This window comes from Carcharhinus amblyrhynchos, chromosome 26 (assembly GCF_965287045.1).
Source record: "Carcharhinus amblyrhynchos chromosome 26, sCarAmb.v2.hapA, whole genome shotgun sequence".
Classification (NCBI taxonomy): domain Eukaryota; kingdom Metazoa; phylum Chordata; class Chondrichthyes; order Carcharhiniformes; family Carcharhinidae; genus Carcharhinus; species Carcharhinus amblyrhynchos.
Genome location: NC_137349.1, coordinates 15,051,967 through 15,075,888, shown reverse-complemented (window position 1 = coordinate 15,075,888; position 23,922 = coordinate 15,051,967). Strand labels below are relative to the sequence as shown.

At 47.6% G+C, this 23,922-nt stretch overlaps 1 protein-coding gene across 1 annotated transcript in view; it reads right to left on the bottom strand.

Moving 5' to 3' along the window:
- The window catches only part of LOC145358818 (microtubule-associated serine/threonine-protein kinase 3-like), an 85,406-nt gene that overhangs the window by 12,396 nt on the left and 49,088 nt on the right, over positions 1-23,922 (bottom strand). Inside the window, exons 14-22 of the mRNA XM_080213130.1 lie at positions 20,356-20,488; positions 19,281-19,446; positions 14,810-14,911; positions 13,937-14,059; positions 13,623-13,735; positions 9,688-9,812; positions 4,791-5,008; positions 4,209-4,412; positions 1,253-1,467 (exon numbers count right to left, since the gene is read on the bottom strand). Of these exons, the coding sequence (XP_080069256.1) occupies positions 1,253-1,467; positions 4,209-4,412; positions 4,791-5,008; positions 9,688-9,812; positions 13,623-13,735; positions 13,937-14,059; positions 14,810-14,911; positions 19,281-19,446; positions 20,356-20,488 (1,399 nt within the window). The remainder of the gene's footprint in view (positions 1-1,252; positions 1,468-4,208; positions 4,413-4,790; positions 5,009-9,687; positions 9,813-13,622; positions 13,736-13,936; positions 14,060-14,809; positions 14,912-19,280; positions 19,447-20,355; positions 20,489-23,922) is intronic.

The following is a 23,922-nucleotide window of genomic DNA, read 5'->3' as shown; positions in this document are numbered from 1 at the left end:
AGGGTAAAAATGAAGCTAGACGGTGAGATACTCCTTGGACGGACTGCTGTGTGTGCTGAGCATAGAAACAGAACAGCAAATTAGCCAATAATGGTGGAGAGGGGGACGAGTTTAATGGGCATAAATATTAATTGTCTCTTAAAAACACAAGCATTTTGACACAAGCAAATGGGGAAGTTCAAATGGAATTGGATGATGTTAACTCTGTGTTTCACATCGAGTTGTGACTCATGTGTGAACGAAACATGGAACTAATAGGAAATCAGGCAGCAAAATACAGACGGCCCTCTTGGAGGTATCGGATTGCATTTGTGTAGGTTTATTTAGCCATCCCTTGCTGATATCATTCTTGTATTTAATAAGAATATATTCAGGATATTTTAGACCAATCAGTTTAACATCGAATGTGGGACGAATGATGGGTTAGAGTGGCACAGTGGTTAGCACTACTCCCTCAAAGTGCCAGGGAGCCGGGTTCGATTCCTGGCTTGAGCCACTGTCTTTGTGGAGTTTGCACGTTCTCCCTGTGTCTGCATGGGTTTCCTCCAGGCACTCCACAGTCCGAAAGATGTGCTGGTTAGATGCATTAACCGTGCTAAATTCTCCCTCAGTGAACCCGAACAGGTGCCGGAATATGGTGACTGGGGGATTTTCACAATAACTTCATTGCAGTGTTAATGTGAGTCTTACTTGTGACACTAATAAATAAATAAAATAACTAAAGGAGAGAATGGAAGAACATCGAGAAATGGGAAAATTGGCAATGAAAAGTCAGTATGGATTACAAAGGGGAAATCTTGATCCACCAATATTGATGAACTATTTGGGCAGGTAAGAGCTAGGGTAGACAGTGGTGAGGCAATAGATGTAATTTATTTGGAATTTCAAAAGGTGTTTGACAAGGTTCTGCATGAAAGATTAATGAGGATTAGGGACTGACTCTCCTCACAGCAGGACCTTCTTCACCCCCTCCCCCAACCCCTGCTCTCCACAAAACGTGAGCAAAAAGTCCATTATTTGCTACGGAAATTGTTCAGTTGAGCTCCCATCAGTAGCACAGCTGCCAGTTTTCCTGAAGATGGAGAAATGTTGCGTTGACAGAAGGTGTCAGAATGGCCCTGACATCTTCCTCAGCCATCTCGCCAGCCTTCTTGCCACCCAGTCTGACACCAAGGACTGATAATATTCCAGCCAACATCTCTTTCTACCCAAACCAGGTGTATATACCAAAATATAGCAGGCCTATTCTTACCCAAACCATGTGATGTACAGTATACACATCACTGTCTCCCACATAGACGCGAATTGCCCGTAATGTGAATCCAAACTTCTTTCCAGAACTGTGAATAATTATTGGAGGCCGCAGACTTGCGATGGTCAATGAGTGATCACGACTAGGTGAGGCGTCTCGGGATGAAACATTTGATGAAAGAGACCTGGGAGATGCTGGAGCAGAGCTAAAACCATCTGAAAAAAAGGCAACATTCGTGGATGGTGAGTCTGGGAAAGGATGTGTAGATAGCTTGAGTCATATTGAGATCAAAAAGGAGGACGTATTGGTGTTCTTGAGAAACATTAAGACAGACAGGTCCCCAGGGCCTGAAGGGATATACCCCAGAATACCGAGAGAGGCAAGAGAGGAAATTGCTGGGTACACTGGCTACAGAGGAGGTCCCAGAGGATTGGAGAATAGCCAATGTTGTTCCTTCATTTAAGAAGGGTAGCAAGAATAACAGTAAAAAATCTGACAACACCAGGTTTAAGGCCAACCGATTTAGTTGATAGTAAACTCACTAGCTTTCAAGAGCGAAAGCTAGTGAGTTTACTATCAAATAAATCGGTTGGACTTAAACCTGGTGTTGTCAGACTTTTTACTGTGTTTACCCCAGTCCAACGCCGGCATATCCACATCATAGCAAGAATAACCCAGGTAATTAGAGGCCGATGAGCCTTACACCACTGTAGGGAAATTATTAGAGAGGATTCTTCAAGACAGGATTTATTCCCACTTGGGAATAAATATTGCTATATGTATTAGTGAGAGGCAACATGGTTTTGTGAAGTAGGTCATGTCTCACGAGCTTGATCAAGTTTTTTGAGGAAGTGACAAAGATGATTGATGACAGTAAGACAGTGGATGTTGTCCACATGGACTTCAGTAAGGCCTTTGACAAGGTCCCTCATGGCAGACTGGTGTAGAAGGTGAAGTTGCATGGGATCAGAGATGATTTGGGGAGGTGGATACAAAACTGGCTCGGTCAAAGAAGGCAGAGGGTAGTAGTAGGTGTGTTTCTGAATGGAGAGCTGAGACAAGTGGCATTCCTCAGTGCTGGGACCATTGCTGTTTGTATTATATATATATAAAGGATGTATATATAAATGATTTGGAGAAAAATGTAACTGGTTTGATTAGTGAGTTCGCGGATGACACGAATGTTGGTAGATTTGCGGATAGTGATGAGGACCCTCAGAGGATACAGCAGGATATAGATCAGTTGGAGACTTGGGCGGAGAGATGGCAGATGGAGTTTAATCTGGACAAACGTGAGGTAATATATTTTGGAAGGTCTAATACAGATAGGAAATATACAGTAAATGGCAGAACCCTCAGGAGTACTGATAGGCAAAGGGATCTGGGTATACAGGTACACAGAGTGTACCTGACAATGCAGGTGGAGAAGGTAGTCAAGAAGGCATACGGCATGCTTGCCTTCATCGGCTGGGGCACTGAGTTTAAAAATTGGCAAGTCATGTTGCAGCTTTACAGAACCTTAGTTAGGCCTTGGAATATAGTGTTCAATTCTGGTCGCCACACTACCAGAAGGATGTGGAGGCTTTGGAGAGGATACAGAAAAGGTTTGCCAGGATGTTGCCTGGTATGGAGGGCATTAGCTATGAGGAGAGGTTGGAGAAACTTGGTTTGTTCTTGCTGGAACGATGGAGGTTGAGGGCGACCTGATAGAAGTCTACAAGATTATGAGAGGCATGGACAGAGTGGATAGTCAGAAGACTTTTTTCTCCCCAGGGTGGAAGAGTCAATTACTAGGGGGGATAGGTTTAAGGGGCAAGATTTAAAGGAGATGTACGAGGTAGATCTTTTCACACAGAGTAGTGGGTGCCTGAAACTCGTTGCCAGGGGCGGTAGTGGAAGCAGATATGATTGTGGCTTTTAAGGAGTGTCTTGACAAATACATGAATAGGATGGGAATAGAAGGATATGGTCCCCGTCAGGGTAGGAGGTTTTAGTTCAGTCAGGCAGCATGGTTGGTTCAGGCTTGGAGGGCTGAAGGGCCTGTTCCTGTATTGTAATTTTCTTTGTTCTGATCAGACCTTTCAGAACAAATCCATCAATTAAACAATTGTTTGAGAGGAATTGATGCCTAGTTAACTATTTGAACCACTTCTCTCTGCCACCTTGCCAAAGTGGACCATTGAGGGGATGGCACAGTGATTATCACTGCTGCCTCACAGCACTAGGGACCCGGGTTCAATTCCAGCTTCAGGTCACTGTCTGTGTGGAGTTTGCACAGTAAGAAGTCTCACAACACAAGGTTAAAGTCCAACAGCTTTATCTGGAACATGAGCTATCGGAGCGCTGCTCCTTCATCAGGCACTCCAAAAGCTCATGATACCAAATAAACCTTTTAACCTGGTGTTGTGAGACTTCTTACTGTGCCCACCCCAGTCCAATGCTGGCATTTCCACATCATGTGTGGAGTTTGCACATTCTCCCCATGTCTGTGTGGGTTTACTCCAGATGCTCCAGTTTCCTCCCACAGTCCAAAGATGTGCAGGTTAGGTGGATTGGCCATGCTAAATAGCCCCTTAGTGTCAGGGGGATTAACAGGATAAGTGAGTGGGGTTACGGGGCTAGGGCCTAGGTGCAATTGTTTCGGTGGGACCCGATGGACCGAATGGCCTCCTTCTGTACTGTAGGGTTTCTATGATCAGAAGGCTGGGCTGTTTGGAATGTAGAACTGGGGCAGACTGAGAGGATCTTGCGGACGGGGAGCTTGCAATAAACATCCTGGTAAAGATGAAAATTATAAAAATTGTGAATTGGGTATGGAACAGAGGCCCAAACACCTCCTCCCTGAATCTTTGCTTCCAATGATCCCTCTCGTAAATACCAAGGAGTCCAAGGCAGCTTGGAATTTGCTCCCAGATCTTTTCTCAGTTCTTTTCACTTCCACCCAGTTTCCACTTACCAGCTGCAACGAGAAGTGAAAGAGCGCTGATAGATGCCGATTTGGGGACTGAGTTTCCAGGAGCTAGCCAGTCCTTCTCTGTTATTTCAAGCTGACCTTCGATTTTGTGAGTTGGTGTGGGGCATGCTGCTTTTGGAGTTGAGTTCCTTTGGCCCACACTGTTGCTACGTAGACGCATGAGATTAATACTGCTTGTAAGAACATCTGAAAAAGATCCAAAAGCAACTCAAACTTCAGCCCACAGGCTCCCAATAAACTCCCAATGAACCGCCACAATCATCAAACCTTACCCCCCCAAGCCCCTCTCAACCACACAGCAACCTCCCCCCACCAACACAGGGCAGTTCTCCCCCCACCACAAGGCAGCGACCTCTCCCCCCACCAACACAAGGCAGCGACCTCTCCCCCTCCCCACACAGGGCAGCGACCTCTCCACCTCCCCACACAGGGCAGCGACCTCTCCACCTTCCCACACAGGGCCGCCCTCCCCTCCACCACACAGAAGCCCCCTGCCCCCACTACACACAGAGCAGACCCTCCCCACCATCAGCTCCTCATGGTGGAAGGTGCAGAGATTCTCACCTGAGAATGTCCGGGCCCGCGGTCTATTGGGCTCAGGTTGTGGTTCGATGGGGATTTGCTTCTCTCGCCGCGGAGCGGGCAGGCTCAGAGAACAGATCTCAGTTTCATCCTCAGTGGAGAATGCGAACCAAGGCACCGTGCTGGAGCCAGGACTGCTGGCAGTGGGACTCGAACCTCTCTCAAAGTGGGAGCAAGCCGAGGACGCTCGAGGCCTCAGGCTGTGTAATAAAAGAGTCAAAGGTTACAATTCATGCAGCGGTGCACAATCTCCAATTCATCAAGTCCCAAACATTCAAACCAGGGGTCGGAACGCTACTGCCACGGGAATCAGAGTGGGCGAGGGGTGGACCATCGAAACGTCCATTACCCTCAGGCAGGATTTTCAGGTTTTGGGACAAGCGATGCTGGAAAATCCCGCCCAGGGGATCAGAATGGATTTGGAGTGCTGACCTTTCTGTATCTACTCTCAAAGATCTCAGATTCCCTGTGACTCCGGACAGGTTTGTCTCTCATTTTTACAGCAAACCCCTAGTCCAGCTTCCAAACCAACAGAAATAATTAAACATAAAACAATGCACATGCTGCAAATCTGAAATAAAAAAAAGAAAATTCTGGAAAACCTCAGTAGGTCAGAGAATCATCTGGATTTTAACTCCCTTGCTTTCGGCACACAAGCTGGAGTTTATCCGGCAGAAATAATTTCTCTCCATTTTCCCCAATCAAATAGCAGAAAACCTTATTCAATCACTCCCAGAACTTTTCAATGCTAGGGAACGCAAAATAAGTTTGTTAATCAGTTCCTGTTGGCGAACACTTCAGTGGTCACGGGCATTTGGCCTCTGACCTTCGGGTAAGCACTCTCCAAAGCGGCCTTCACGACACACGACAGCGCAGAGTCGCTGAGCAGAGACTGATAGCCAAGTTCCGCACACGAGGATGGTCTCAACAGGGATCTTGGGTTCATGTCGCACTATCTGTAACCCCCATGACTTGCCTGGGTTTGCAAAACCTCACTTACTGTACTGTCTGGAGACAATACACATCTCTGTAACCTGTGCTCAGTGCTCCTTCCACTCATATTGTTGGCCACTTTAAGACTTGAATAGCAGGTTAGGTGTAATTCTAATCAGTAATCTGTAAACTGTCTGTGCTGTTATATGCTCTGTCTGAGGCCAGAACTCTTCATTCGCTGGACGAAGAGGGAAACCTCGAAAGCTTGTGAGTTTACTGTCAAATAAATCGGTTGGACTTAAACCCGGAATTCATCCCATTGATTATTGCTGTTTTATTGTAGTCCTGTCCTGTTTTTACCCACCACTGGCAAGCTCCCTGCACCGGGGGATGGGGATGGGACACACAGACAGACACATACAACACACACACATACAACATACACACACAGACACACACACACATATACAACACACAGACACCCATCTCTGATTGTGGCAACGGCCCTTTAATTTGTTATGAGGTGGGGCTTATGTCCTCCAGAGCAGACTGAATGTTTTGGAGGTTGTGCAGGATGTATTTGTCTCTCACAGAAGTCCTTCCTGGGGGTTGTGTCTGGATATTAGCCTCAGTCACAGTCGGGGGAGATATCCGCAGCCGGCAGACCCCAGGGAAAGAACATGAGACCCAGTTAGCAATGAGGTGACAACTGCAGCTTCCGCTCATTTATCTCCCTGTTCAACGTTCTTGCAGATATGATAAAAACGTCCTTGTGAAGGCTGTGCAGTCACGAGAGAATGTGGCCATTCTGTAGTTGGATAGCAGCAGCAGCGAGGATTTTGAGCAGATTTGAGATGGTGCAGCCTCTTCAAGCATCTTGCCAAAACCCCACTGCTTACTGGAGCTGTCGCGAGGCAGGAGCCCTCAATGCACTTCTGGTAGTATACCTACAGTCTGGCAAGGTACCTCATAGAGAACATTCTTCACTCAGAGACTCCTGACATCTTGCTCTTGATATCTGAGCTCTAATCTGGATCGGCGCTGTGGTATAACTACACTGGTTCCTGCAAGGGGCAGGGGGGGATCTTCAGGCCTCTTCCTCAGACTGAATCTCAGGATGATATCTCTTTTCAGAATGCAATCATCTAGAACTCTCCAAAACTTGTGCAATCCGCAATTTAGCTGAGCAGCTACATGGTCTACTCTCTGTCAACCCCTCATAACCATGGCTCTGTTTGGACTTGCCCAAGTTACCTTTCAACCAGGCATTGGCACCCGTGACCCCAAAAATGCTGATACTCCACCTGTTACACTCACCCAGTGTGTGGGTAATGGAGACTGTACCTCCAGTGTGTGTAATGGAGAGTGTACCCTCAGTGTGTGTGTAATGGGGAACAGTACCTCGAGTATGGGTGTAATGAAGACTGTACCGCCAGTATGTGCGTAATGGAGAGTGTATCCCCAGTACGTGTAATGGGGACTGCACCCAGTGTGAGTGTAAGGGGGAAGTGTACCCCCAGTGTGACTGTCATGGGGTCTGAACATCAGTGTGAGTGTAATGGGCTTCACCCACAGTGTGTGTAATGGGGTCAGTACCGCAGTGTGTGTATAATGGGGACTGTATTCCCAGTGTGTGTAATGGGGACTGTATTCCCAGTGGCTGTAATGGGGACTGTACCCCAGTGTGTGTAATGGGAACTATACTCCCAGTGTGTGTAATGGGGACCCTACCCCCAGTGTGTGTAATGGAGACTATACCCACAGTGTGCGTAATGGGGACTGTACATTTCAATAAGATCACCCCTCGATCTTCTAATCTCCAATGAGTATCGGCCCAAACTACTCAACACTTCCTCACAGCCCCTTTGCTGCAGGAATCAGCCCAGTGTGTGTAATGGGGAACGTATCCCCAGTGTGTGTGTGTATATAATAGGGACTGTACCGCAGTGTGTGTGTATAATGGGGTCCGTACCCCCAGTGTGTGTGTATAATGGGGTCCGTACCTCCAGTGTGTGTGTACAGTGGGGTCTGTACCCCCAGTGTGTGTTTAATGGGGTCCGTACCCCCAGCGTGTGTGTGTAATGGGGTCCGTACCCCCAGCGTGTGTGTTTAATGGGGTCCGTACCCCCAGCGTGTGTGTTTAATGGGGTCCGTACCCCCAGCGTGTGTGTTTAATGGGGTCCGTACCCCCAGCGTGTGTGTGTAATGGGGTCCGTACCCCCAGCGTGTGTGTTTAATGGGGTCCGTACCCCCAGCGTGTGTAATGGGGACTGCACCCCCAGCGTGTGTAATGGGGACTGCACCCCCAGCGTGTGTAATGGGGACTGCACCCCCAGCGTGTGTAATGGGGACTGCACCCCCAGCGTGTGTAATGGGGACTGTATCCCCAGTGTGTGTAATGGGGACTGTACCCCCAGTGTGTGTAATGGGGACTGTACCCCTAGTGTGTGTAACCATAGAAGCCCCACAGTGCAGAAAGAGGTCATTCAGCCCATCGAGTCTGCACCAACAACAATCCCACCCAGGCCCTATCCCCGTATCTCTACATGTTTACCCACTAATCCCTCTAATAGTTCCTGAAGCCTGAGTCATTTCCCTGATATCTCCCTGTGATGGCAATCTTCCCCCTCCTGTGCTGTGCGTGTATTACGATGCTGTCCCCCTCCTGTGCTGTGTGTGTATTACAATGCTCTCCCCATCCTGTGCTGTGTGTATAACAATGCTCTCTACCTCCTATGCTGTGTGTATATTACAATGCTGTCCCCCTCCTGTGCTATGTGTGTATTACGATGCTGTCCCCCTCCTGTGCTGTGTGTGTATTACAATGCTGTCCCCCTCCTGTGCTATGTGTGTATTACGATGCTGTCCCCCTCCTGTGCTGTGTGTGTATTACAATGCTGTCCCCCTCCTGTGCTGTGTATTACAACGCTCTCCCCATCCTGTGCTGTGTGTATTACGATGCTGTCCCCCTCCTGTCTTATGCGTGTATTACGATGCTCTCTATCTCCTGTGCTGACTGTATTACGATGCTCTCCCCCTCCTGTGCCGTGTGTGTATTACAGTGCTCTCTATCTCCTGTGCTGAGTGTATTACGATGCTGTCCCCCTCCTGTGCTGTGTGTGTATAACAATGCTCTCTACTTCCAATTAAGTAAACAATTTCATTTTTTGTAGGGACTGTTAACATCCAGAGCCTCTGAACCAGTCTGACTCCCGGCCTATCTCTCAGTCCCGACTCCCAGCCTCCCAACCATCGTCTACACTTCCCACTGCCTCGTCAAAGCAGGCAGTATAATAAGGACCCCAGACATTGTCTCTTTCACCTTCTGTCAGGAAAAAGACACAAAAGTACCAACCGATTCAAGAACAGCTTCTTCCCTGCTGCTGTCAGACTTTTGAATGGACTTACTTTGCATTAAGTTGATCTTTCTCTACACCCTAGCTATGACTGAAACACTACATTCTTTACTCTCTCGTTTCCTTCTCAATGAATGATATGCTTTGTCTGTACAGCGCACAATACTTTTCACTTGTATGTTAATACATGTGACGATAAGAAATCAAATCAAATGAAATCAAATTCCGTCTATATCCTGGCTTGTTTCCCAGTCTGTATCCCAGTGCTGATTCTGGGTGGGAGTTCCGAGTGTTTGTTCCTCCCTCTCTGGGACAGTCCAATTCCAGTTGCTGATCTAAGTTGCTGCAGTGTTTGGGGATTTGGTTTAGATCCAAGGGTCCTGTTGCTACTCACGGAACAGAATCGTCGTGGGCGGAACAGGACCATTAACCTTGGGTGGGGCTTTCCGGCTTTCCGGAGAATCCCGCCCACTGTCTTGTGAATGGCCTCAGACGTCCCAAATCCGAGACACTATGGACATTTTTCACAGGAACTGAGTGATCCAAACAGAAGGGAGCAGCAGCAGGCCGGGAAATAGGTCTGTTCTTACCCAGGGCTGACATTCAGTGTGTTCTTTGAGCTGTTCCACTCTCCTCTCTCCTCGTTCTGGCTGCATTCAGCTGCTGAGATGTTCAGACCAGAGGCAGCAGCCAGCTGCTCGGAGCTACTGTAAACCTGCAACATGGTCAAAGCATGAAAAGTCACAGCCTAAAAGTTCAAACCAATTAAAGAGAGAACTATAGGAATGAATCACAGGGCTGGTGTTGCCATGAGGAATTGTTTTATTAATAAATAGACTCAATGAGTCAGCCCTGTTCCCTGAAGGAAAGAATTCCAAAAACAAACAACCCTCTATGAGAAGAAATTTCTCCTCGGCTCCATCCAGATGAGAAACCCGATGTTTTGGGATGGTTTTCTCCAGTTTTAGACCCATGTCGAGGCTCCTCAGAATCTTCTACATTTCAATAAGATCACCCCTCGATCTTCTAATCTCCAGTGAGTATCGGCCCAAACTACTCAACACTTTCTCACAGCCCCTTTGCTGCAGGAATCAGCCCACGAACCTCTGAACTGCCTCCAATGTGAGTTATATCCCTTTTAAATAAGGTGACCCTGGGGTGGCTCTCACCCTGTACAGATGAAGCAAGACTTCCTTATTTTATGCTGCATCCCCTTTTTAGAGTGAGATTTCTCACTACCATCTTAAACAGGACACAATAAAACCATAAGAAATGGGCCACTTGGCCCCTCGAGGCTGCTGCACCATTCAATAGGATCACGGCTGATCTCACATTCGTTAACTAACATAAAGCAAAGAGTGGGGATAAATGGGTGTTTTTTTGGTTGGCAATCAGTGACAAGCGGTGTGCCTCAGGGATCAGTGTTGGGACCGCAATTGTTTACGATTTACATAGCTGATTTGGCATTGGGGACCAAGTGTAGTGTGTCAAAATTCACAGATGACACGAAGATGGATGGAAGAGCAAAGTGTGCAGAGGACGCTGAAAGTCTGCAAAGGGATATAAATAATCTAAGTGAGTAAGCAAGAGTCTGGCAAATGGAGTACAATGTTGGTAAATATGAGGTCATCCATTTTGGTAGGAATAACAGCAAAATGGACTATTACTTAAATGGTAAAAAAATTGCAGCATGCTGCTGTGCAGAGGGACCTGGGTGTCCTTGTGCAGGAATCACAAGGAGTTGGTTTGCAGGTGCAGCAGGTAATTAAGAAGGCAAATATAATTTTGTCCTTCATTGCTCGAGGGAGGGAGTTTAAAAACAGCATAATTATAGCATTATAAGGTGTTGATGAGGCCACACCTGGAGTATTGTGTACAGTTTTGGTCTCCTTACTTGAGAAAGGATATACTGGCACTGGAAAGGGTGCAGAGGAGATTCACTAGGTTGATTCCAGAGTTGAGAGGGTTGGCTTATGAGGAGAGACTGAGTAGACTGGGACTATACCCATTGGAATTCAGAAAAATGAGGAGAGATCTTATAGAAACATATAAGATTATGAAGGGAATAGATAAGATAGAAGCAGGGAAGTTGTTTCCACTGGCGGGTGAAACTAGAACTAGGTAGCATAGCCTCCAAATAAGAGGAAGTACATTTAGGCCTGAGTTGAGGTGGAACTTCTTCACACAAAGGGTTGTGAATCTGTGGAATTCCCTGCCAGTGACGCAGTTGAGGCTACCTCATTGAATGTTTTTCAGGCAAGGATAGATAGATTTTTGAACAGTAAAGGAACTAAGGGTTATGGTGAGCGGGCAGGAAGTGGTGAGACCACAAAAAAATCAGCCGTGATCTTATTGAATGGCAGAGCAAGGCTCGAGGGGCCAGATGGCCTACTTCTGCTCCTGGTTCTTACGTTCTAGCAAATGTGTAAGGCACGATCTCTGATGTACAAAGCTGTGCTGACTCCTCCTAATCAAATCCTGACTTTCCAAATGCCTGTATATCTTATCCCTCAGAATCCTCTCTAATAACTTATCCATCACAGATGTTAGGTTTACAGGTCTATAATTCCCATGTTTTTCTTTGCAGCCCTTCTTAAATAGGGCACAACATTTGCTACCCTCCAGTCTTCTGGTGCCTCACCCATGGTGAATGATGACGCAACAATCTCAGCCAGCGCTCTGTAGTTTCTTCTCCAGCCTCACGCAGTATTCTTGGATATACCTGCTCCAGATCTTTGCCCTCAAACAAGCTGCTCCAATGAACCCTGGTAAGCTGCTGTCTAATGCCATCAAAATTCACCTTGTCCCAATTTAGAACTTGCACTATGGACCAGTTTGTCCCTTTCTGTAATTATTTTAAAATTAATAGAACTATGGTCACTGATCCCAAAGTGGTCCCACCGTCACCTCCCTGCCCTGTTTCCCAAGAGTAGGTCATATGTTGCCCCTTCCCGAGTAGGACCTTCCACACACTGCCTAAAGAAACTTTCTTGGACATACTTAACAAATTCCACCCATCTAAGTCCTTACCATAATGACAGTTCCAGACTATGTTAGGAAAATTAAAATCCTCTACTATGACAACCCTATCACTGATACAATTCTCCTGAATTTCCCTGTATATGCGTTTTAATTGCCATCGACTATTTGGGGACCTACAGTACAATCCCAATAAGGTCACCATCCCCTCCTTATTTCTTAGTTCCTAACACAAAGCCTCGCTGGATGATCTCTCAGTTATTTCTCTCGCTACTGCCGTGATGCTCCCCGTTATCAAAAGTCCAACTCCCCCTCCTCGCCTTCCTCCATCTCTATCCTGCCTAAAGCACCTGTACCCTGGAACATTGAGCCAGTCCTGTCCCTCCCTTAGCCATGTTTCAGTTATGGCTGTAATATCCCAGTACCACATATCTATCCATGCCCTGAGTTCATCAGCCTTACCTTCAGCCCTCTTGCACTGAAATAGGTGCAATTTAATCAAACAAGTTTTCCCTGCTCTCTGCCATGCTCCTGTCTATCGGGTCCATTCAGCATATCGTTGCTGAGTACTGCATCTCCTTTCAGCCCCTCATTTGCTTCCCTGCTGCTGAGGATCCCACCTCCCTACCAATGTAACTTGAACCTTCTCTTGTAGCAATGGCAAATCTGCCCCCCAGGATATTGGTCCCCCTCCAGTTCAGATGCAACTCATCCCTCTTAAAAATGTCACCTTTGCCCCAGAACAGATCCCAATGATCTAAGAATCTGAATCCCTGCCCTCTGCACCAATCCTTTAACCATGCATTCATCTGCCATATTTTTCTTTATTCATGTGTGGGACATGGGCATCGCTGGCTGGCCAGCATTTATTGCCCATCTCTCGTTGCCCTTGGAGGGCAGTTGAGAGTCAACCATATTGCTGTAGCAATGGTGTCACATGTAAGCCAGGCCGGATAAGGACGGCAGATTTCCTTCCCTAAGGGACATTAGTGAACCAGATGGGTTTTCACAATGATCAACAGCTGTTTCATGGTAATCATAGATTCTTAATTCCAGATATTTTTAAATGATTTCAATTTCCACCATCTGCTGTGGTGGGATTCAAACCCGGATCCCCAAAACGTTAGCTGAGTTTCTGAATCAATAGTCTAGTGATAATACCAGTAGGCCCTAGCCTCCCACAAGGAGACACATGAACCATGACGTTACACAAATAGCCAATTCCCTGGAAGGTTTCAGAATGAACTTCAAGGTTACATGGTGCATAACTTTACCCACGGCTATTGCAGCACTGACCCTCTGACAGTGCGGCACTCCCTCAGTACTGGCCCTCTGACAGAGCAGCACTCCCTCAATACCGGCCCTCCCTCAGTACTGACACCCTGACAGTGCAGCACTCCCTCAATACTGACCCTCTGACAGTGCAGCACTCCCTCAATACTGACCCTCTGACAGTGCAGCACTCCCTCAATGCTGGCCCTCTGACAGTGCGGCACTCCCTCAATACTGACACCCTGACAGCGCGGTGCTTCCGGAGCTTCCGTACCTTACTGAATCGGTGTGAACAGGATGAAAATTGCCTTATCTCCAGAGATGAATCTTCATCATTCGTGTCCTCATCTTCCTCTGATGCAAAATGTTGATACTTCTCCGAGCGAGCTGTTAAATAGACAGAACCATTTAGATACAGCTCGGCAAAGCAGCCTGGGTTTCTAATGGACAGAATCCCTGCATCCCTGTTTCGGGACACAGTGATATTAATATTTGCAGCGACTGATAGCTTACTAACATTTCCCTGGGAGTAATGACTGAATAACGCCTCTCGTTCCGAGCGTTTTGAGCTTCTGTGTTTGTACTCACTGTCAAAGTAACTGGTGTCGTCTTCTGACTGAAGCTGAGGGATAAACTCAGCTTTCTGACGCAGCAATCCGTTCCAGTCCAGCTGAGCAAAGAAGTTGTGTTGTTTCACTTCCAGCGCCCCGCCTGCATCCAGAAAACACAAATCGTACAGAGAGATGATGAAATCCCTCCAACCAATCCAGCCCCTACCCCAACCCTCACTCATCTCCCTGCCCAGCCCCCACTCCCAACCCTCACCCATCCCCCATCCCTCACTCACACCCACCCAGCACCCAGCCCCCACCCCGACCCTCACCTAGCCCACACCATCCCTAACCCCCAACCCTTACTCACCCAGCCCACACCCACCCCCCCACCCACCCAATCCTTACTCACCCCCTCAGCCCCCACCCCTGACCCTCACCCAGCCTGCACCCATACCCCACCCCCAGCATTCACTCACCCTCCCCGCCCAGCCCCCAACTGTCACCCAGCCTGGACCCATCCCCCATCCCCAATGTCACTCACTCGCCCCATGACCCTCACCTAGCCTGCACCCATCCCTAACTCCCAACCCTCACTCACCCCCTGCCCAACCCCTATCCCCGATCCACATCCAGTACACGCCCATCCCCACACCCCCCAATCCTCACTCATCCCCCGCCCAGCCCCCTCCCCTTTCACTCAGTAATATACTGGAATTTAACTAGGGAACCAGGACATTTGGGCAAATCGCCAACATTTGTGCAATGGCCAAAGGGCAGGGAAAGGTCACTCAAGGGTCACAGGGAGGGTTTGTGGGACAGACTTCAGCATCTTGTCACAAACTCCAAGCATTTTCAGAAATTGGCAAAGCCTTTGAGTTGTTCTGAAACATGAATGGTGAATTCTTACCAGTTCCCAGGCGATCGCGAGGATTCTGTCTCAGCAAGCTACTGATGAGATCCTGGGCTTCAAGGGGGAGAATTTCCTCTCCTTCTGGCCAGATGATTTCATCTACAAGACACCAAGAATTGGGTTTCATTTATTTTCTCCTGGCTATGCCTCATGCCCACATTATCTTATTCAGGACCCAATCAATTGGCATTGGCCACCATTACTACCAAATTCAAGCTCACATTCACTATCCAGGGGTCCACAACTATTGGATCACAAACTTCAAACCTCAAAGCGAAACATTCTTTTTCTATTACCGCTGTATTTTGAAAGATTTGTTGAAATAAGAGAAGGCTGTTTCCGAACTCAGAAAATCAAAGATGAAATCAAACGTAATGTCCACATTACAACCTCAGCAGAATTCAGAATATTATAAACTTTAATAACAGCAATAAGACAATATTATAAACCATGGGTGGCATGGACAAGTTGGGCCAAAAGACCTGTTTTCATGCCGTAAACCTTTATGACTCTGTAATACTATAACTTTTCAATTTGCTACAAAACAAAGGTTAATTCAGAAGGGCAAGGAGTAAATGTAATAAAAATGACAAACAATTGTCCAACGTATTGCACCAAATAAAGGTCAGTGCCTGAACAATCTCGCAGATTCATCTTCCGAAAGCCACGTGTGGCCAGTGACAATGTCCAGTTGTGAAAGCCGGGCCATCAAGGAGCGTGACAAAGCTCAGATGAAAACATCTGAAATGAAAGAACTCAGACAAATGTTACATGCCTCATAGACAGCGAGCTTGAGAAAGCTGGTGTTCAGAGGAACTTGTTTGAGGCAGTGACATCAATAAAGCTCAAGTTTTGGACGTCATATGGACAGGAGGGGAGTGTTTGAAAAGGGAGGTAATAAAAAGGGAAACATGCACAAGTGATAAAGTCAAAGAAACAAAGAACAGGAATCTGGGTGAGGCTCTGTTCAGTAAAGTGAAGGGTGATGAGCAGAGAGATTTCAAAACTGCAAAGTTGTAGGAGGCAAACAGAAAACAAAGTGGGCCAGATATCCAAAGTGACCCAAAGGTTGGTGATAGCTTAATATGGCCTGTGAAGCATCGGTGTTCTTTTGCCTTATCTGGGTATCTGAGGGATTGTGTGGAAAGGAAACTTGAACATGATGCTCCACTATTCTGAGGAATACTGAAAGAGAGGTTAAAACACTGGAGGTGGATCCTTGGTGATATCATCTGAGAGAATGCATCATTTGCCAGAAGATTCCAAGGTGTGTTCTTTGAGGGAGGACCTTTAGGAACCCTTGTGTCAAAGTTCCAGTGAAACCAGTTGGCTCACAGAGTGACAACTGGGGTGTGTGTGTGTGTGTGTGTGTGTGTGTGGAATTGATGAGAAATCTGTCAAAAACGTTTTGGATAGCATCAGCCACTTGGTTTCAGAGTATGGGGCGCCCAACCACTTTTCACTAATGGGTTATATGGACTGTGTACTGTGAACATGAGGGTATTTGATAGATTTCGTATTATCCTTAAAAATCTGCATATAGACAATAGGACCATAAGATATAGGAGCAGAATTAGGCCATTCAGCCCATCGAGATATCATGGTTGATATGATTCTTATCCCCATTCTCCTGTCTTCTCCCTGTAACCCTTGATCTCCTTATTGATCAAGAACCTATCTAGCTCTGGGTACAATGGGTATAGAGGGATATAGGTCAAATGTGGGCAATTGGGATTAGCTTAGGGGTTTTTAAAAAAAAGTAAGAGTGGCATGGACAAGTTGTGCCAAAGGGCCTGTTACTATGCTGTAAACCTCTATGACTCTATGGTAGATCCTGTGCCTTCGAATGCACTGCAGTAACTTACCCACCACTGATGGAGAAACATAGAAATTAGTAGCAGGAGTAGGCCGTTTGGCCCCTTGAGCCTGCTCTGTCATTCATCTTGCTGATGGCTGATCATCGAATTCAATATCTTGAACCACCCCCCTTCCTCGCATATGGCTTGATCCCTTTAGCTGCAAGAACTACATCTAATATAAAAAAAAGGGTCACCAGCCTGTAATTCCCTGCCTTGCCTTTGCCATGCTTCTTAAACAGCAGAACAATATTATCCACCCTCCAGTCTTCTGGAACTTCGCCAATGGAAATAGATGAAGCAAATATCTCTGCAAGGACCTCTGTAATTTCTTCCCGAGCCTCCCACAAGATCCGAGGATGCGCTTGATCAGGGAGGAGAAATATTCATTTAAAATCTCCCATCCCCTGTGTCTCCACACACGGACCGTAATGCTGTTCTTTAAGAGGAACTATTTTCTCTCTAGCCAGCCTTTTACTCTTTAAATAGGTATAGCACCTCTTGGGAGTTTCTTTAATCCTACCTGCTAGATCTGTCTCGTGCCCTCTTTTTGCCTGGTTTCCTCCTGCAGTGCCTCTTACATGGTTTACAGTCATTGAGGCTTTCACTTGAACCTGATTGCCTAAACCCAACGGGGGCAATTCTCCCATCCCGCTGCGCTGATGTTTTAGTGCAGTGGGCCAGGAGATTCAAACGGCGCCTGATTCCTGGGATCCGTGCTGTGCGCCCGGCCCGGAGTGTGTCTCCCAGCTCCAAATTTCCGAAAATTGGCACAACGCTGAATAAATTATTTAACCCCCGACTTGCATTCAATTTCAACAGCATTAGCAAGGACGGAAATCCCCAAGTCTGCTAGCTCCCACACCCTACCCCATCCCCCCTCCACAAGCCCCAACCCGACCACCACCCCATCCCCTCCTGCCCCCCGCCCCACAAGCCCCATTCTGACCACCACCCCATCCCCACCCCGCCAGGAATGGCTCACTCCAGCCGGGTTTACAGTAGCTGTCCACTCATGGGGAGCTGGCAGCCTGACCCTGCTGAAGTGAAGAAGGGGGAATTGAGGAGGCCCAGACGGTCAGGTGCTGGGGATGACTGCCCCCCCGGGTGTTGACACATTGGCAGTACCACCCTGGGCCCTCAGCATGCCCACCAGGCAGGGGGCAGTGCCAAGGGGGTGGAACCTAATGGGTGGTGATTGGTGGGGGTAGGGAGTCCTGCTGTCACTCTGTAGTCGGGATCGGTGGGGGCAGAGGGAGGCTAGTGATCGGAGCTGGCTATCGCGGTGGGGAGGGGCACCTGCTTGGGGATGGGTCAGCACTGCGGGGGAGGGTCGACACTGGGGGCCAGAGGGAAAATCAGGTGGGGCATATGATTGATAAGGGATGGGTGGGGGGAAGGCGGGGCCAGGCCTGGGCATATTTGGGAGGCCAGTGATCGGGCCATGTGGGGGTCATGCAGCCAACGATGTCGGGATCGCGGGGCTGGCCAGCGATCAGGAGGCCGGCAGAGTGGGACAACTGCCCATATGCCAATCTTGGAGCTGACAGGTTGGCGCGTGCGCAGTGGCGCACACAGCGCTACGCTACCGGCCTCTCCAGTGGGAACATGCCCCTCCACTGATTTTCAGCATGATTCACGCTAGGGCACTCTGCAGCACAGAATGTAAGAGATTCAGTTTGAAACTCCCACTGAGAAAAGCAGCGAGATTTACTGGTTTTTACGTGAATTCGACACTTGGAATTTTTTGGGAGAATTGCCCCCAGAGTATACTTCCTCCTTTTTCTCATGTAAGTAAAGATTGTGAAATTGACAGCAGGGATCTGGAAGCCTGAACTGTCAACTGAAGAAGATATTCTCTGGGGAGGTCAAGTGTTTTCATCTCGCTCTCAGCTAAGCATACATAATAAGACAAAAGCAAATGACTGCAGATGTTGGAATCTGAAACAAAAATAGAAAATGCTAGAAAATCACGACCGGTCTGATCGCATCTGTGAAGAGAAATTAGAGTTAACATTTTGAGTTTTACTTAGACTCAAAATGTTGGCTCTCTTCTCTCTCCACAAAAGCTGTCAGACGTGCTGAGATTTTCTAGCATTTTCTGTTTTTGTGATACATAACAAGACTTGGCTGAGAGCCCCGAAATCCATTAATAGATTGGTATAGGGGCACGAGAGGCCATAGGGATGGGTGCTAACGAAATGACAAGGATGGAGCATGGAGTATGCGTGGGTGAGGGCTGTGATGGGTAAAAGCTGGAGCGATTTAGTTTTTGAATGCAGCACCGCGATGGGTCTTTGAAACAACCACCTCTGCACCCAGCAGTCCCTATCACAGCTCCAAACTTTCCCCCGATCTACTGGCCCAAGCGTATTATTTGGCAAATCACAAGCACCTTCTCAGGGTAAATTCAGGATGGGTCCAGCCAGCGACACTACATCCCATGAATAAAGTGAAATATTGATTCAGTTTACCCTTCAGCTCACTTTCTGTTTCACTCCCCCCCACTACACCTCCCCCATCACCCCACTGCCCACTCCCCCACTGGCTCTCCCACCCCCACCTCAGCACCCATTCGCCCTCACACCACTTCACTCGCCAATGCAACATACCGCTGACCACTTGTCCAAAAAGTTCTTCCGGTGTCTCCCCAAAGAATGGAACACATCCAACCAGGAATTCAAATAGAACAACTCCCATAGCCCACCAGTCCACAGGCTTGCCATATCCCTGCCTGAGGATCACTTCTGGGGCGATATATTCCGGGGTCCCACAAACCTGTCAGAAACATAAAAACTGTTCAGACTGACTTGCATTCACCAGATCTCCAAATATGCTTGTGACGAATAGATAAACTTTATTTTAAACTTTACAGGTGGCGGAATTTCACAAAGAAATTCTACATGCCAACCGAGTGAGCAAACAGTGGTATTTCAGAGACTCCGTCTCCTTGCCACTGCCCTGGCACGATCATGATGGACCACGGACACTGCCCAGCGCTGCCCCAGCCACCTGGGGGGGAGGGGGGGTTCTTACTGGCCTCTGATCCCTCTGGAGAGGCCACCACATCTGGGACCTGTTTTTGGGGACTGTACGTGATTGTGGTTGGGGAGAATGTCGGCCAGTAAGGGGGTAAAGGTAAGAGAAGCTGGACAGTAGTATCCAGGGTTCGTTAATAATATGCAAAGCATGTCATTAATATTTAGATCGGCTTTTTAGCCAGAATGGCCACAAAGAATATTTCACCGGGAATACAGAGCCAGTTAGGTCAGGGGAAGCGTGAAACCAGACACCCACCTGATGTTTTGCCGCCATCTGATTTTTCCCTTGCCGAAAGCCAGGAGGGACGAGGTCATTAAGATCGTGGCCAGAGTATAAACCCTCCCCCCACCACCCCACTTTGCCCCCACCCCCCGCTCCCCTTTGACCATCCAAATCTTCATCCCATTACATCCTTTGACCCCTACACCCACAAATACCCACTATTATCCATTCTGTCCATTAACCCAATCCTGCTCATTGCTCCCTGACCTCTGCCCTCTGAGTCCCGCCCTCCAAGGTCTCCTTTCACCAACCACAGCACCATCTGAAGCTCCTTCAAACCCCTGCACTCACTGATCCTCCCAATCCACCCTGCAGCCACCCACCCACTGACCCCACCAGTTTGAGCCACTCACTCTCACTCACCTGTTTATCAATGAACTCCCGGGTGTCCTTCTCAATGTGATCCTCGTACAGGTTCGTTGTCATGTTCATCAGTCCAATTCTTGACAGCCCAAAGTCAGTCAGTTTGATGTGACCCATCGAGGTGATCAATAGGCTGAAAGCAAATGGTCACCATTCAATTCTTCACAACATCTCAACATCAATGAAAACTCCAGCTGGTTGCCAAATGGATACAGAACTGGGTGCTTTTCAGAATGGAGGTCTGTAACTAGCGGTGTTCCGCAGTGATCAGTGCTGGGACCTCTGCTGTATGTAGTATATGGTTCTCTGGACTTGTTATTCCTACCCATCACCCTATAGGGAACATGCTGAACCTGCACCCTCCCATTCCCTTTTTGAATCCCCCCACTGCTCTTCTGTAGATTTGCCCACTAGTAGCTGTTCCCAGTCTACCTTTGCCAGATCCTGTCCTATTTTATTAAAATCCACTCTCCCCCAGTCCAAAAGGTTTTTTGCAACTGATCGATTTCCTTGTCTGTAACGTGCTTAAATTGTAACTTGTTGTGATCACTATCACTAAAATGCTCCCCCACCATCACCTCAACCACTTGTCTGGCTTCATTCCCCAGAATCAGCTCCAGAACAGCTCCCTCCCTTGTTGGGCCCTCCACATACTGATTTAAAAAATTATCCTGTACACATTTCTTGACATGGACAAGGAAATAGCAAAGTTGCAAAGAGAAGTTTTGGACTGGGGGAGAGTGGATTTAAGTAAAATAAGACAGGATCTGGCCAAGGTAGACTGGGAACAGCTACTAACGGGAAAACCTACAGGAGAGCAATGGAGAGCATTCATAAAGGAAAAGGCAAGCCCAGCATGTCCCCTCCAGGGTGAGAGGTAGGAATAACAAGCCCAGGGAACAATGGATGGCCAGAGATATTCATGGTACAATGAGAAGGAAAAGAAAGGCTTTTAGCAGGTACAAGGGGAGCAAATCAGCCGAGGCATTATTGAGGTTTAGAAAATGCAGGGTGGCGCTTAAGAAAGCAATTAGGAAAGCAAAGGGGGAAATGAGAGCTCTGGCTGTGAAAAGTGGGGAAAATCCCAAGATATTCTATCAGTAAATCACAGGGAAGAGGATAACAAAGGAAAGAGTAGGGGCCATTAGGGACCAAGGGGGCAATCTATGGGTGGTACCAGAGGACATTGGTAGAGTGTTGAATGAATCCATCTTCACCCAAGAGAACGAGGATGATGGTACGGAATTCAGGGAGAGAGACTGTGAGGTTCTTGAGCAAACTGACATAGGGAAGGGCGAGGTATTGGAGGTGTTGGCATCTTTAAATGTGGATAAATCTCAAGGTCCAGATGAACTGTGCCCTAGGCTGCTGTGGGAGGCAAGGAAGGATACTGCAGGATCTCTGACCCAAATTTTCAATTCATCTCTGGCCACTGGAGACCAGCTAATGTGGTTCTGCTACTTAAGGAGGGTTGTGGAAATAAACCAGGGAAATACAGACCAGCGAGTCTCACGTCAGTGGTACATAAGAACATAAGAAATAGGAGCAGGAGTAGGCCATCTAGCCCCTCGAGCCTGTCCCGCCATTCAGTAAGATCATGGCTGATCTGAAGTGGCTCAGTTCCACTTTCCCATTTTTTCCCCATAACCCTTAATCCCCTTGCCTACCTAAAACCTATCTACCCGTGTCTTAAATATATTTAGCGAGGTAGCCTCCACCACTTCAACGGGCAGAGAATTCCAGAGATTCACCACCCTTTCAGTGAAGAAGTTCCTCCTCAACTCCGTTCTAAACTGTCCCCCCCTTGTCTTGAGGCTGTGCCCTCTAGTCCTGCTGTCCTTTCTGAACGGGAAGAACCTCTCAACCTCTACCCAATCCATCCCCTTCATCATCTTATACGTCTCAATAAGATCCCCCCTCATCCTTCTAAACTCCAATGAGTACAAGCCCAGTCTATTCAGCCTCTCTTCATAGCTCAACTCCGGTATCAGCCTAGTGAACCTCCTCTGCACTCCCTCCAAGGCCAAAATATCCTTGCGCAAGTGCGGCGACCAAAACTGCACACAGTACTCCAGCTGCGGCCTCACCAGTGCCCTGTACAGTTGCAGCAAGACCTCCCTACTCTTATATTCAATCCCCCTCGCTATGAAGGCCAGCATCCCATTCACCTTCCTGATCACCTGCTGCACCTGCAGGTTGGGTTTTTGTGACTCATGCACAAGGACCCCCAGGTCCCTCTGCACTGTAGCATGCTGCAGCTTTTCGCCCTTTAAATAATAGTCCCTCCTACTATTATTCCTGCCAAAGTGGATAACCTCACACTTACCAACACTGTATTCCATTTGCCAGGTCCTCGCCCACTCGCTTAGCCTATCTAGATCCCTCTGCAGACTTTCTACACCCTCTGCACAATTTGCTTTTCCACTTATCTTTGTGTCATCAGCAAACTTTGACACCTTACACTCAGCTCCCTCCTCCAGATCATCTATATAAATGGTAAATAGCTGAGGCCCCAGCACCGATCCCTGGGGCACTCCACTAGTCACCAACCGCCAATCCAAATAGCACCCATTGACACCTACTCTCTGCCTCCTATTTGACAGCCAATCCTCTATCCACGCTAACACCTTACCCCCAACTCCATGCCCCCTAACCTTCTGTAACAACCTTTTGTGCAGCACCTTATCAAACGCCTTCTGAAAATCGAGAAACACCACATCCACCGGTTCCCCTCCGTCCACCGCACTAGACACATCCTCACAAAATTCCAATAAATTCGTCAGACACGACTTCCCCTTAACGAATCCGTGCTGCGTCTGCTCTATCAAACAATTCTTCTCAAGGTGCCTCGCTATTTCTTCTTTGATGACGGATTCAAGCATTTTTCCTACAACAGACATTAAACTAACCGGCCTATAATTCCCTGCCTTTTGGCTGCTACCCTTTTTAAACAGCAGCGTAACATTAGCCGTTTTCCAATCTTCTGGCACTTCCCCGGAATCCAGCGAGGTTTGGAAAATAATCACTAAGGCATCTACTATCACCTCTGCCATTTCCTTCAGAACCCTGGGATGCATTCCATCCGGTCCTGGGGACTTGTCCACCATCAGTCCCACTAGTCTATCGAGCACTACCTCTCTAGTGACAGTGATCGCATTCACGCCCTCAACTCCTACCATCCTTCTATCTTTAATGCCCGGCAAACTATTCGCGTCCTCCTCCATGAAGACCGAAGCAAAAAACTTATTTAAGGCCTCAGCCATTTCCTCATCCCCCACCACTAAATCCCCCCTCTCATCCTCTAATGGTCCAACATTCACCCTAGCCAGCCTCCTCCTCTTTATATATTTATAAAAACTCTTACTATCCTTTTTTATATTTAGCGCTAGTTTAGCTTCATAGTCTATCCTTCCTTTACCAACTTCTTCGTCATTCTTTGTTGATTTTTAAACCTCTCCTAATCCTCTACTCACCCGCTACTTTTAGCCACTCTAAACGCATCAGCTTTTAATTTAATACTCTCCTTTATTTCCTTCGTTATCCACGGCTGATTATCTCTTCTCCTAC